At 46.8% G+C, this 15,392-nt stretch overlaps 1 protein-coding gene across 8 annotated transcripts in view; it reads right to left on the bottom strand.

The window, feature by feature from the left end:
- LOC147426083 (casein kinase 1-like protein 2) overlaps window positions 1–15,392 on the bottom strand; it is a 106,901-nt gene that overhangs the window by 68,658 nt on the left and 22,851 nt on the right. For 5 of the 8 annotated variants that reach the window (XM_086498774.1, XM_086498775.1, XM_086498773.1 and 2 more), the window contains one exon: window positions 2,678–2,718. The exons of 1 other annotated variant lie outside the window; for it this stretch is intronic. In XM_086498774.1, coding sequence (XP_086354900.1) covers window positions 2,678–2,718 — 41 coding nt within the window. Of the gene's footprint in view, window positions 1–1,501; window positions 1,577–2,677; window positions 2,719–15,392 lie in introns of those variants that run through there. 2 more of the 8 variants (XM_086498778.1, XM_086498779.1) reach the window with 2 other exon arrangements.

The raw sequence follows: 15,392 nt of genomic DNA, 5'->3' as shown, positions 1-15,392 counted from the left end.
CTCCAGGTTTGTTAGAACTATCATGGAAACATCTTACCCTCCTTGAAGTGATGAATTCTGATTTTACAATTATTCCATAGGTGCTCAAAAGCTTTGCAGTAGATACATACAACACTCAACAGATCGATGTTCTTTGGATTTGCATTTTGTGCACCAGGTGGCTGGATAATGATATTACCATTTTCGTGCACCATCCTTAAGAGTTTATGGAAAGTATTCTGCCCGATCATCTTTGTCTATTTTCTTTAAATCCGCACATTGCTCGAGCACCTGAATGTGGTTGTCTGGGTCATCCTTTCGACTTTCTTTGAAAGTAAAAAATGATATTCTCAAATCACTAGATCTCTCTCCATGCTTCGCTTTCGCATAATGATCTCACTCCTTTCCCCGGCATCTAGGTTTACCATTGTACTGTGGTTTTCTCTCTCGATGTCTATGCTTGTCATGATGGTCAGTGTCTGCCTCCCATCTGTCATTGTAGTCGTTATCAATCTTTGTAATTGTGTCAATTTCTTTTCCCTTACGAGGCTTTGTTTGAGAATCTGATCATCCATTTCTGTGTGTTCCTGTATCACTCGTGTCCGCATTGATTTTTGATTTCCCTTTCCAAACTCAATGACGAGAACCGTTCGGGTGAGAGCGTCTTTTAGCTCTTTTTGAATGTCGTCATCTGGAGTTACCGCTGCCGATACGTGGATTTCCTTCAGTTTCTTCGTCCTAAGATTGTTGTTGCTCATAATCGTATTCTTGTTCTGATTCCTCTGCCACTGTATTGATGTGATCTTGGTTTTCGGTAAACATTGTGGCAGCTCCTTGTGCTCGTGTTGATCGTCGTTCAGGCATTGTGAATGATTCCCTAACTCTCAGTTCTAACTAGGGGATTGGTTCCTGTCGAGAGCTTTAGCTCACCACCTTGATCACCAAAATGGAATGTGGTGTCTCGGTCTATAAATTATCTGTAGTCTTTCATTCCACTTGTCCGTCTGAAGTCTCAACATCTGGTCTTCTACAGTCTAATTCTATTCGTTTGATCTGATCTGAGATCTGGCATTTGACTTTGAATCTTTCAGTTTGGAATAGCTGTCAAGTTATATTCAGTTGGTTCAGAAGTACATTCGGTATAGTACTCAATGCTCATAAGCTCTACAAGATACAACGCGTGAATCTGGAGTTCTACAGCCGAGTCCAAAGTCAAAAGTCTCGCCACTTAAAATGGGATTAGTGGGTCCGTGCTCGCACTAGAGTCTGACTGGTCGAACAATTGCAGAGGATCTAGTAGCTGACGGTAACTCCGCAAGGTAACTTAGAACCCATGTTCATTGTCTAAGGGTTGGTTCCCACCTTCTACAGCCATAGTTAAAGATTGAACTTAAACTGAGTGGCAACAAGAAAACTGTATATGCTATACAACACAAACAACAGTAGATTGTCGAAGACTTGTTATGCAAAAATTTGCAATGGAGGAAATTATCCACAAAGAACAAAATTGCCTGCGAAGTACCTATACCAGTGAAAACGGAGGCCAAAATGAGCAAAACGAGTTCTCCTAGAGTATATGTCGGCTTGTTGACACTGAGCAAAGCCCACCAAAATAAAAGAAAGTGAGCAGGAGGGTGCTTGAGATGCTGGGAACTCTCCTCGAGAGATTGCAACCTGCTTTGATACCAATTGTTGGAGTTACACAACCAAGAATGTATTATTAAGCGTGCGAATAGAAAATAAGTTAGCCCAAGAGTGATGGGCGTATCTACAATGTACGAGAAAAAAACCTCATCGTTAGGGGAAAAAGTGCTTTGACTGTCGTAAGTGCGTTCACACACATCACTATAGACCTCAGTTTGATCTTTTCTACAATGTTTTTGTTGATGACTATACCTTTTCTTGAGTTCAACAATGTTGTACATTCAGCATTGAAAAAAAAAATTCCAACAAATAAAAGTGTGTGTGTGTGTGTGTGTGTGTGTGTGTGTGTGTGAGAGAGAGAGAGAGAGAGAGAGAGAGAGAGAGACGATGTGTGTGTGCATATACATGACTCGTAGATGTAGGCATGTGCATGACTCGAAGCATAAGCTTGTGCGCGCATGAGCCTGCATGCACACATAGACAAACCAATACACGCACTGTAAACGAGCGTAGAGAGCGGACATCAGGCTCACCCCCGAGCTTGGGAGCCTGCAGCCAATGGGTTAGCCTCTACCACAAGGGCTAGTGTCCCATACCACCAAGCCTACACCAGACGGGTGTGCAAGTAGAGCTGCCAAGGGCTGGAGTCCAAGTGTGGTGGCCACCCAAGATAGCTCACAAATGAGTCTAGGGTCCTATTTATAGGATTCCTTAATTGCCCTAAAGATAGGGCCATGTTCACACTTGGCCGAACATAGCTCAGAGGTCCATCCTGATGTCTGGGGACGTAACACACACACACACACACACACAAATAAATTGAGATTGGAGAGCAAAATGCATCATGGACACAACATTGTCACCTTCAGGACATGACAAGATGCTTGAAAAGTCATTGACTAATATGATATAAATTGTAAATTCACACGACGCTAGTGGAGATTTGACCCTTGTAGCCTGCTACGTTGCTGGAATTCCCTAATTGTTAATGTTTATTACATGACTTAAAAGGCACTTGAACACTTGAAATAATTTTCTTGTGACAAATATTTACCAGTTTGATTGCAACTTTCTCATTTGTCTCGACATCAATACCTACAAAAAAATGTAGCATGTAAGTAACATAGATTGTAATATAGATCATGTAAGGTACTTTCTTACTTTTTCATTGTACTTCCTTATGCCTTAGCAATTAGTCAATAAGTGAGGTCAATATTTACATTCATCAACAGCTTAAACATGTAGGTTCTAGCCTACTCATGGATGGAAAACATTATGCAAGAATCTGGGGTCCGTGTTTGCAATTCCACTCTTGAATAGGAAAGAAGAGTTCGACTCGCCAACTCAATGTGGACTAGTGAATATATGTTTAAGAGGAAGGCTCTATCCAGCAATGGAAACACACTATGCAAAAAACTTGCATAAGTCTAAGAGAAGGCAAACCTCCTCAATAAGGTTTAAAAGACAAGTATAGTGATCTCTCACCCAAACCTCTCAGCTTACAACTTAACAATGATATACGAGAGCTATGTGCTTGGATCTACAACACCACCAAGGTATCCATGAGCTAGTTGCAAACATGAGATTTCAAAAGTGAGGCTAGCTTGAGAGCTGAGTAAGAGAGCATTTCATCAAAGACCATCAGGTCATCAAAAAAGGAAACCTTGTCAAATAGGAGCACATCCATTGTAACTTAAAAATGGCTTTACTAGATTGCCAAGTATTATTGTGTTCAAAATGAGGCCCACTTCAAGGAGCTGATGTGCAATAGAAACATTCTCATAACCAAGGATGAAAGTAGGGTAAGGGATGTGCAAAAGGTAACAGCTAGGTAGGGAGTGTCAAGGATGAATATCCGTGCAAAATATCCTATCAAAAAGATGAGAATGCAAAGTTTGTGCATTATTGTGCAACTACTGTATATGAAGTCCAGGTATGCTGGAGTGTGCTATTTCCCAACAAATAACTTGTAATTTGACCAAGCAAAAACCCGAAAGATCAAATGGAAGCCACCAATATGGTTCACCTTTCAAAGGCTTCCTCTTGCAAACTTTCCATATTATAGGCTTGTAGCCCTTGATCAGTTTGGCCCATATTAGATTCTAGGCTCAGGTGCACACCTACATGAGCTTGATTCCTTGGCTTGACTCTCATAAACACCTAATTCCCTTTTTCCAGCCTTTAAAATGTCGGCAACACAATTTTTTGAGGCCTATCGGATCTATCATTATCGAATAAATAGGGATCATGTGGCACCATGAGTCTTTTTTGTCTACCATTAAGGCCAAGCAGCCTAGAGAACCTAAAAAATGAAGAAAGAACGTGAGTGTTGTTTTGAGGTAGAAGAACCTTTTCCGACCGTACGAGCAATGTATGTGGGCCACCCGGTACGCTAGCATAAGGCAAGACCCCGTTCCTACGGTTTCCCAAGGTCAGCACCTTTGTTTTTTGCATGCTTCCCCTTTTGTGCACCAGTAGGTGGCCTAACTAGCAGATAGGCCAGATAGGCCATTTTTTATGGTGAGGTGGCATTTTTTCATAGCGCCCCGACTTATGGGTCGTCGATATTTTATGAGGCTCGGTCAAGCATCTGAGGGGCCTCGCTATATCAAGACCCTTGCCTCCCCCCCCCTCCTTTGTTGTATCTATTGCACTTGTATGCAGAGTGTCAACGTTTTTTGCAATCGCACACCCTCTCTCTAGCATTTACTCTCCTCCTCTCCCTAATGTTTTCTTTGCACCCTTGCTCTCTAGTATTTTCCAGATTGCAACATTTTCTCTCACTAGCGATCTCATCTCTCTTTCTCACCTTCTGTCCTCTATTGTGACGAGTCAGTGACGTGGCACTACCAACTTATGGAGCACTGGCCGAGGGGCCTACAATCCAATGATCAAAAGCTTGAACTCTCGAGCTCATTTCTGTAAATCGCGTTGATATGCCACATGGCACTATGTCACATGACACATCCAACCCCATGTTTCCGTGGACAAGCTACAACATGACCAAGGTTCCGTCGGTCCAATCAGTTTAGATTAGAAGTGATCTGGCACTTTTGTGAGTCTACTCGTAGACCATGCATGCCCATTCACTTAATATAGATGCATATCCTCTGTTTGCACACAGCATGACCATCAGTATTCCCATCAGAATCCATTAGAATCAGTCGGGGAAATTTTCCAGTGCATTTAGCCTATTTTACCTATTTTTGGCATTTTTCACTTATTAATTTAAGTGACTTTCCAACAAAAGTAGGTAGGGCAAATTGGGTAAGAAAATATATAAGCAAACCAAAGTTAGCACTAAATGGCAGAAGAGGCAACAGGAGCCAAGCTCAGTATGCAACTTCTCAACAAGAACTTGGTGGTCTCCCCTCCAAGCAAGAAGAACCATCAGCATCCCCTGGCGTTTTCTCCATCAAGCACCCTCGCCTAGATCTGCATCAGCATTGCGTTTTCAGCATTGGATCATCACCGGAAAAGCCCCAGTGCATAGCGTTTTTGCATCAGCATCCTCACTAACGAAGCAGCACCCCCTAGAGTTTTTGGAAAACATCATAGCTGGCGTTTTTGCCTCATGATACCATCGCCACAGAACCTTACAGCTAGCGTTTTTGGGAACCCATCAGCCTAACGTTTTCAGCCATTATGACCTCAGCCTGTAGAGATTTCAACAGTAGAAAAGACCAGCAAGATTCAGCCTAAAGAGCAGCAGACTCAGCCCGGTAAGAGCCTCAGATTTCAGCCCTTACGAACCTCTGTTTTCAGCCCTAAACCTGCAGAATTTCAGCGACAAAGACCCTCAAAAACAGCCCCAAAAATCAGCGTTTTTGGACCCGCAGCAAATTCAGCCCATAGCGTTTTTGGACAGCATTGCAGATTTCAGCCCTAGTGTCGGTCACGTCGTCATCGCCGACATAGCCTAGACTTGCATCAGTCCATGCATTCCATTTTTACCAAATTGTGCAATCATAAGTAGACCACTCTCGCCGACGAGAGTGGGGCCTTCGGAGGAGGGTTTTACGTCTCTGGTGTCGTATCTCTCTTCTCTCTCTATCTCTCAGTCTCATACACTTGCATGCACAATGTCCATTCACTTCGTTTGTGATCATAGCATTCTCTCATTAAGAACGGAAGGCTCTCCCTTCCATAAGAACAAAAGGAACCTTGAGCACAGTTCGGAGCACTCATCTTGAGCAAAGCGCAAACAATCATTCCGCTGCACCTAACATTGGTATCACAGCTTTGGCACTGTTCTGTATCACTCAAGGAAAGAACCACAAGAATCACAAGATTTTTTTTTTGTTTGTTGCGGTCGCATGAACCCAAGTTCGCTTGGGCGTGTCGATTCCTAATCGTGTTTTTGAAGAGTGACAGGAATCCCAAGAAAGAAGGGCTTGTCCAGCCTCCCCTTGTGTCTCTTTTCACTCATTGAGAGCGGACCGTGCACTTAGCGGCCGGCCAATTGACGTGAGGTGGGAAAAAGCAACCTTGGTGTGAGCGCAAGGCCGCCAAGGGGTGCGTCCGCAGAAAGGAGTAGAACTCGGGTGAAGAGAAGATCCTTCTCAAACGCGGTTTGCAAGCGAAAGAAAACCTCAAGAACCTCAAGACCCTCAAGAACCCAAGAACCCAAGACCCCCAAGAACCCAAGTTCCTCGTGAACTTAAGAACCCAAGAACCCAAGTTCCTCGAGAACCTAAGAACCCAAGAACTTAAGAACCCACAAGAACCCACGACTTCAGAATGGTCATCACTCAAAGCTGAATGGATACTTCGCTTGGAGGTGGTGAGCATGAGAGAGACGAAGAAGAATTTTCCCCACCAGGAGGTTTTTTTGACCCTTCCCCATCTAGAACAAGGATTGCACCAACTCCTATGGAGGCCTTGGAGCTGATGTTTATGGAAAGGAATTTAGAATGCGAAGCAAGAAATGCAGAAAGAATGGCAGAAATGGAACGCAGACACGCAGAAAGAAAAGCAGAAATGGATCGCAGACACGCAAAAGACAAAGCAGAAAGAAAGGCAAGAGTAGCAGAAAGAAAGGCAAGACAAGAATAGAGAGACCGACACATGCAAGAGTTCTTGCGACTATTTTCTCAAGTACCGGCACAGATGCAAAAGATTCAGGAGATGGAGACTCTCTCAGTCTCTTCTTCTCCAAAGCATGACACACAGGATTGCATGATTATGAGAAGCATGATGAATTGAATGACAATGATTTGCATGATGATTTGATTGACCATGATAAGCATGATGATTTGGATGATAATGACAAGCATGATGATTTGCATGATCAAGATGTGATTTCTCACAAGCATGATGAGTTGCATGAAGATGATGTGATTGTTCACAAGGATAATGTGTTAGTGGATGCTTTTTCTAGCGAAGCTAACCTCATTGTAGATTCAATCAATCACGAAGGACCGATCTTGGCTTTCGAGTCGAGGTCCAAAGAACCCCCACAGGACGGTTCGATCATTCAGGAAGAACCGATCTTGGCTCTCGAGCCTTGGTCCAAAGAACCCTTACAGGAAGTATTATGTGTTCGCATGATTGATATGCACGCATTGTTCGAGTGTTTCATTCGTGATCGTTTCCTATATTTTAGTCAACGTCTTTATGTGATCTCTTTTCCTAGGCATGACATATTGTACGTTGAGCACGTTTCACTCATGAATGAGCACGAAGGTATGCGGATTGCTCATGAAAAGCTGAAAAGTATGCATCACATTCCATGTCTCTTCCTTGGCATGAGACATTTGTAGAAAGAGCGCATGACAGTATGAGCACCAAGCATGGGCATTTCCGTTGTGAATTGCCACAATTGATTGTTTTAGATCATAAGAGAAAGATTCGATCTCATTGTTTGCGTGTGTGTGGTGAACGGTTTGACACTCCGTCTTTTCATTCATCTACATTGCATGCACAGTCTTTGAGGAAGACAAGATTTTTTCTAGTCACTTTACATGGAATAGGTATGTTCATGTTTTCCTGTTGAAAGTGGTTTCATGAATTTTCAGCCATGGAGATTCTTGAAGCAGATGGACCTACGTCCATAGACAAAGTTGAAGCATTGAAGGAGACTCGGAAGACTTTGTGTCGCTTTCGACGTGGCCCAAAGAAGCAAGCGTTGCAGACCTTTATGAAGTTCAAGTACCGCACGATCCACACCTCAGAGTGGGCCGGCGAAGACTCCCTTCCAAGATTCCGGATGTTATTGGCGCTCTCCCTCGACGCCATACAGTTCTGTACCAGTACCTCACTTTGAAAAGGAGGGGATGTCACGTGACACATCCAACCCTATGTGTCTGTGGACAAGCTACAGCATGACCAGGGTTCCGTCAGTTCAGTCAGTTTAGATTAGAAGTGATCTGGCACTTTTGTGAGTCTATTCGTAGACCGTGCATGCCCAGTCACTTAGTATAGATGCATATCCTCTGGTTGTACACAGCATGATCATAAGTATTCCCATCAGAATCCATCAGAATCAGTCGGGGAAATTTTCCAATCCATTTAGTCTATTTTACCTATTTTTGGCATTTTTCACTTATTAATTTGAGTGACTTTCCAACAAAAGTAGGTAGAGCAATTTGGGTAAGAAAATATATAAGCAAATCAAAGTTAGCACTAAATGGCAGAAGAGGCAACAGGAGCCAAGCTCAGCAGGCAACTTCTCAACAAGAACTTGGTGGTCTCCCCTCCAAGCAAGAGGAACCATCAACATCCCCTGGCGTTTCCTCCATCAAGCACCCTCGCCTAGATCTGCATCAGCATTGCATTTTCAGCATTGGATCATCGCCAGAAAAGCCCCAGTGCATAGCGTTTTTGCATCAGCATCCTCACCAACGAAGCAGCACCCCCTAGCGTTTTCAGAAAACATCACAGCTCGCGTTTTTGCCTCATGACAACATCGCCACAGAACCTTACAGCTAGCGTTTTTGGGAACCCATCAGCCTAGCATTTTCAGCCATTATGACCTCAGCCTGCAAAGATTTCAGCAGTAGAAAAACCAGCAAGATTCAGCTTAAAGAGCAGAAGATTCAGCCCGGTAAGAACCTCAGATTTCAGCCCCTATGAACCTCTGTTTTCAGCCCTAAACCTGCAGAATTTCAGCGACAAAGACCCACAGAAACAGCCCCAAAAATCAGCGTTTTTGGACCCGCAGTAGATTTCAGCCCATAGCGTTTTTGGACAGCAGTAGAAAGATTGCAGATTTCAGCCCTAGTGTCGGTCACCGTCGTCATCGCCGACATAGCCTAGACTTGCATCAGTCCATGCATTCCATTTTTACTAGATTGTGCAATAATAAGTAGACCACTCTCGCCGACGAGCGTGGGGCCTGCAAAGGAGGGTTTTACAACGTCTTTGGTGTCGTATCTCTCTTCTCTCTCTATCTCTCAGTCTCATACACTTGCACGCATAGTGTCCATTCACTTTGTGATCATAGCATTCTCTCATTAAGAACGGAAGGCTCTCCCTTCCATAAGAACAAAAGGAACCTTGAGCACAATTCGGAGCACTCATCTTGAGCAAAGCGCAAACAATCATTCCGCTGCACCTAACACACTACTGTACGCATTTCCACGTTTTGCGCTACTGACGATGACTGGCATGCTGTACAGATTTCCACAAAATTTGCTAGCAGCTATTGGGAAATTTGAGCACTAGCTTTTAGTAGCAGATGCTCTTGGGTTGGGCTCTGCTTGTGACGCTCCAAAGACTGATGCCCCTTTTGGTATTTCTTTATTCATTGATCTACAAAGGATACAAGTCCCATCGAAACCAATCTTCCAACTTTGCGTCCAGATTGTGAGAGTGAGCAACGGAGAGGGTGTGAGCCACACGCGCCGGAAACGCTGTGGAGAGAGAGAGAGAGAGAGAGAGAGAGCACTAGAAACACAAGTGCTATGCAAATGATGCTCTCAATACACAATGAATGACTACAAGATCCTTACCATTCTATTTATAGAATGTTAGGTTGAGGTAGGGCAAAATGTGTAACTGGTGCAAAAAACATAAAAGCCCAAAAGTGGCTAAAAATGTGTGCACCTAGCCAGGCTCAAAAATGATTGGCCCATGCAATCTACGTGATGTGCGATGGGTGGCCAGCCCGGGACAATCACTAGCCGTACGAAATGACGAAGCAACGGTGGTGTAACTCTTAACACCCCCTCTCCTCTCAGCACCGAGTGCGGTGCTGAGACAACACAGATGGGTCAAAGGTGAGAAGCCAAAATCCGTTGAGGTACGGCCTTCATGAAGATGTCTGTTGCATTGTCCATGGTAGGGACATACTCCAAATGAAGATCTCCAGCCAAAATCCGCTCCCAAACATGGTCGTACTGCACCTCAATGTGCTTTGTTCGAGCATGAAAGATAGGGTTCTTGGCAATAGCAATGCACCTCTGATTCTCGCACAAAAGACGAGTCAGAGCAGTCTAGGGAAAACACAACTCTCGTAGTAATCTCCGTAGCCATATGGCCTCACAAGCAGGATAGAAAGATGCTCTGTACTCCGCCTATGTGGAAGATAGTGCAACGGTGGGTTGCCGCTTACTGCTCCATGAAATGGGTCTCGAGGCGAGTGTGAAAACTACTCCTGTAGTAGAGCGCCAAGTATCTAGATTTCCTGCCCAATCTGAATCGCGCCAACCAAGTAAGGTGCAACCCTTGGAGCGACCATAGAACACACCATGGTAGACTTTGTGTCACTAGGCCATTGCGACATAAGGTCATGGAAGAGAATCATGTCCCACCGTATGCAGTGCATCGTTGTATTGATGCGACAGTTAAAGCGGTAGAGACATTCTTCTATTGGCCTACCTTGAGGAGAGATGTGGATGCCCTTGTGCGAGCATGCCTGATTTGCCAAAAGGTCAAGTTTGACGGGCAAAAGGCACCAGGGTTGTTACAACCACTACCGATTCCAGATAGGCCATGGGAAAGCATTGCTATGGACTTTATCTTTGATCTTCCAAGAACGCCAACAGGGAATGATGGTATATGGATCATTATTTGCAGGTTCAGCAAGCAGGCCCATTTTATCCCTGTTAGGAAGAAGATAAAATATGATCAAATGGCACGCTTGTTCATGTACAATGTGTTTAAGTACCATGGTATGCCACAATCGATTATTAGTGATCGTGATCCTCGCATGACCAGTTTGTTCTGGAGAGGATTGTTTGAGAACATGGGCACTGAGCTCAAGTTCTCGTCTTCGTTTCATCCACAAATTGATGGACAGTTAGAAGAAGCTAATTCTACTTTCTTAGATCTGCTGAAATGCTATATGTCAGATAATAAGGGCAAGTGGGAACAGTATTTGCCTATGCTTGAGTATGTATACAATAATACGGTGCATTCGTCAACTGGCAAAGCACCTTTTGAGATTGTTGAAGCCGGCAAAAAGTTCCTCCCATTTTCTAAGTCGGATGCCTCAGATTAACTCACTTGCTTTCACGGAAATAAAGAGTGGATTTTTGGAGTCATTACGTGGCAAGTGTGCACAAGATCAATCGTATGCTAAAGTGTGGAGTGCAGTGATCCCTCACACTCACATGTCTCTGTACAGTCAGATCAACATGTCTCTGCACGCGCAAATAAAAACTCCAACACACAGAGCTCCACCCCTACTCAGGAAGAGCTTAAGTGGTGGAAGAATTTTTCCATTAATGATGGCTACTTACTCCACAAAGGTAGAATATGTGTGCCAAAGGACTCAGACACTAGGCGCCAAATATTATTAGAGTGTCACGATAGTCCAAGTGCTGGTCATCCAGGTATTCGTAAGACGTATGCCTTAATTCGACGGCAATTTTCCGCGCTGCCTCTCCCAACGCTCCCTCCCCCCCCCCAACAAACCCACCCACCCACCACTTCGAACCGCTGCCCCTCAGCCTGCCGCTTCTCAGCGGGCCTCCCGCTTGGCTAGAGAGTACCATTGCTGGTCTTCTCCCCTGTGCTCGCCCACCTCCATTGCGCGCCAAACATTGTGCGCCCCCCCCCAAGGCCTCAATTTGTTTCACCTCGGCAGTGACATTACCGTCGTAGCTTCTCAGAGGGTGGTCTTCACTCGGTCCGTTCCATCACAGCAGCAGACACAGATGGAGACTCATGCTCTGCCCCAGAGGGACTCTCAAGAAGCCCCCTCGCCCGACCCTGCAGAGCCCACCATCCGACTTGCTCTTTCACGGACAGAGCAAGCGAGCCTTGTAGCAGAGGTGGAGCGCCTCCAGGCGACATATGTCATCTGCAAGATTCTCGGCACTAGACCCAACAGAGGAGAGTTGCGTAATCTTCTCCAAGCCCACCATCTCGCAGAGGTGGGCAAGATCTTGGATGTTCAGTTCCTCCGATGCGGCTACTATCAGATAGAGTTTGAGACCTCCGAGTGGCATCCAAGGTCATCGCGATGAGCCCCTTGACCATTCGAGCAGTTCGAGCCCACTCTCGACAGTGGAGACATGGTTTTGACCCAGCTTCAGATGTTCTAGTAGAGGAGGCAGACCTTCCCATCTTCATCTGCTTTCCTGGTTTGAGGAGGGAGTACCTACCACTTTTGTCCAAGATAGGCTCAGAGATTGGGACTGTCCTGGAGACACCTCGCACGGCAGCCTCAGTAGCTGCCAAGGCGGCCGGCATTCCCTCAGTACGTGTTCTGGTTAGGGACATCCACACTCTCCCGAAGGTCATCCTACTTCCTCGGGTGAGTGGGGGTTGGTTCCGACAAAGCATGGAGTATTCGGGCCTCCCGAATCAGTGTTTCATTTGTCGACAAATGGGCCATCTTGCAAAGGCCTGTCCACGGAGGAGACCCTGATCTACACCACAGGCCCAGTCCTAGCCCTTGAGGGCTGGCCAGCAGCAGCAGGTAGAGTCACAGAGTACGCAAGCAAAGCCACCCTCCGAGCCTGGGGCTCAAGCGGAGAAGGGCTGGCAGCAGGTTCGTGGTCGACGTCGGCAGGGGCCACCGCGCCAGCCTAGCACTCAGAGTGGTCCTCAGGCTTCTGCCAAGCAGCAGTGGGTTCCCACGGGGAACCAATTCGACCCTCTTCAGGAGGACGAGGTCTCTGCTCCAGCCTCCACCTCAGCCTCACCCCTCCCTACCCCGAGTTCCCCCCTCTTCCCCCCCCCCCCTCCTCCTTCTCCCTATGCCTCTCCATCTCACCCTCCTACCTTTGTCGATCCCCCTTCTCCCCCTGCTCCCTCACCTCCTCCCGCTCCAGTCTCGCAGCCGTCCCAGGGGGCAGGGCCTTTCTCAACTGCTAGGAGATCTCTTGGCAGCGCGTTTGCCACGAGTCGCTTGGCGAGAGAGGGACATCCTTTCTTGCAACCCCCTATTCTGGTGCAGACGTCTCCCTTTGCAGCAGTTCCTAGTGGTCTGACGAGCTTCAACATTCGTCATCGTTGAGATTTCTTTGCCTACGACTTTACACGGTTTCTCCGCGACCCTTCAGCACACCTTGAGGCATCCTGCTTCAGAGTTCATGTATTGTTCCTTGCAGCTAGGGGGATAGAGGCCTTGGACTCAACGGTTGGCTTCTCTTTTCCCCTGTGCGGCAGGGACCAAGCTGAGTGGACTATAGACTCAGTGCGGAGTGGCTGCAGACACAGGCCCTAGAGTTCTCTCATCACATGGAGACCTAGGGGTTACAGACTTGCTTCCAACTCTTTGGCCATTGGCCAAGTTTTCTGTGACACCTCCAGACACAGCAGGATGTAGACACATTGTGGTTCACTTCTATGTATACATACATGAGGACTCCTGGACAAAGGAGGTTACTTTACGCACGGCTCGGTCTACTTGGGCTTGGGCTAGACACTCTTTGCAGTCACGCCTATCTCGAGGACGCTCGGATGCGGATTACTCCCCATCCAAGCCTGCCTCGAAGATAGCACGGTTAGCTGCTGCGGCAACATCAGTTCTCTCTCGCTCCCCATGAGGATTGTCTCATGGAACGTACACGGATTAGGTGGGCCCCAGTTTCACCGTCAGAGGGGCACTACGTCAAGAGCTTCATCGATGCCTTGTGGGAGGAGAGATTGACCTTATGTTGCTACAGGAGCATCATCTGTGTGAGAGCCGCATTAGACGTTGTGGTCAGCTTTTGCGTGTACGATATGAGACTTTTTGGTCAGCTACATTTGGACCTGGAGGGATCCAGGGCGGGGTATGTATGACTATTGCGAATTCTTTGCAACAAGCCATTGTGGGCACAGGGATTATTGTGCCAGGCAAGGCTCAGTGGATCACTATGCAAGTTCAGGGTTGTCTCGTGGGCTTCCTGAACATCCATGCGCCCAATGTGCGAGTGCACGTGCAAAGTTTTGGTCTGAGATTGTTGAGTCGGCAGAGCAATGGTGCGTAGGGCGTGACTTTAACATGTTGGAGGACCCTCTGACACGATTGGTGATAGCCATACTACTGTGCATGGAGTGGAGTTGGCAACTTGGGAGAGGTTTTGTATGACTGCGGGTTTCAGATGTGTGACAGCATTCTAGCTTTGTGAGGCCACCAGACAGCCTGGCCTTCTCTCGTTCGAGTGGGAGGCGTGAATCTATCTCGGATAGATCGCTTCTACTCTCGTGCCCACTTCTGTGACTTGGGTGGGACAGTTGGCATTCTGGCATGGACTTCCTTTTCGGACCATGCACCAGTGATCCTCACAGAGACTGATAGGCAGAGGAGGGGGGGCACGATGCTACGCATCCCTAAGAGGGTCTTGCTAGACTCTGTGCTCAGAGAGCGAGTGGAGGCTCTTTAAACAGAGAGCTTAGAAATGCAGGATTCTCCTACTAACAGAGTGGCCTCAGGACTTGCTCAGCTTAGTCGATTCTTTCTTCAGGAGTCTTCGGCTCGCGTGGCTGCAGCAAGAGAGGAGGAGCAGCGTCTCCGACGGGGTGTTGCTTCCTTGCAGAGGATGCAGGAGCAGCATCCAGACAGTCCTTGGTTGGAGGAGCAATTACAGCAGGCTCGCCAGGAGCTAGTCAACACAGAGGAGAGGCGCCATGAGTTTGCTTTCCATCGACAGGCATCTCAGTGGACCCAAGTGGGTGACAGAGTGACAGGCGCTTTCTTAGAGGCAGGGGGACCCCGACGTACGCCTGCCAAAGTCAGTCAGTTGAGGAGGCCCGACGGGTCATTTGCGTTAGAGCCAGAGGATATGCGTGCAGTTGCTACTAACTTCTACCGTGATCTACTGTCTACGGAGCCTCAGTCAGAGCGTCAGGATGCATGCAGAGAGCAGGTGTGGGCACAGATGCCTTGTCTTGTGACTGAGGAGATGCGCCAAAGGCTTGAGCTACCTCTTCAGCTAAAGGAGCTACATACGCTCTTAAGAGCACTTTCCCATGGTAGCTGTCCAGGTGAGGATGTCTTGACTCCCAACTTTTTCTTGGAATACTGGGACTTGCTTGGCTCAGATCTCTGCAGTGCTTTTCAACTCATCCTGCACACAGGAGAGATGCCTGACAGCATGAGTGAGGGCCTGATTTACCTCATTCCCAAGGAGGGTGGCTCCTTGGATGAGATTCGATAGTGGCGCCCCATCACCATCCTCAACTCAGCCTACAAAATTCTTGCCAAGGCTTTGAGTTTGAGGATTCACCCACTTCTAGAGGGCATTATACATGGGACACCGACAGGATTTGTCAAGGAGCGTAGTATCCTTGACAACATCTTTAGTTTTTGGGAGGCTTCTGGCCTCGCGCGGCTCCGTGGTGAGGATCTGGTGATACTTCTTCTTGATTTTGAGAAGGCCTACAACAGAGTT

This window comes from Adiantum capillus-veneris, chromosome 24 (genome assembly GCF_014529385.1).
Source record: "Adiantum capillus-veneris isolate H3 chromosome 24, ASM1452938v2, whole genome shotgun sequence".
Classification (NCBI taxonomy): domain Eukaryota; kingdom Viridiplantae; phylum Streptophyta; class Polypodiopsida; order Polypodiales; family Pteridaceae; genus Adiantum; species Adiantum capillus-veneris.
Note: the sequence above shows the minus strand (reverse complement) of the source record. Positions and strands in the feature narration are given on the sequence as shown.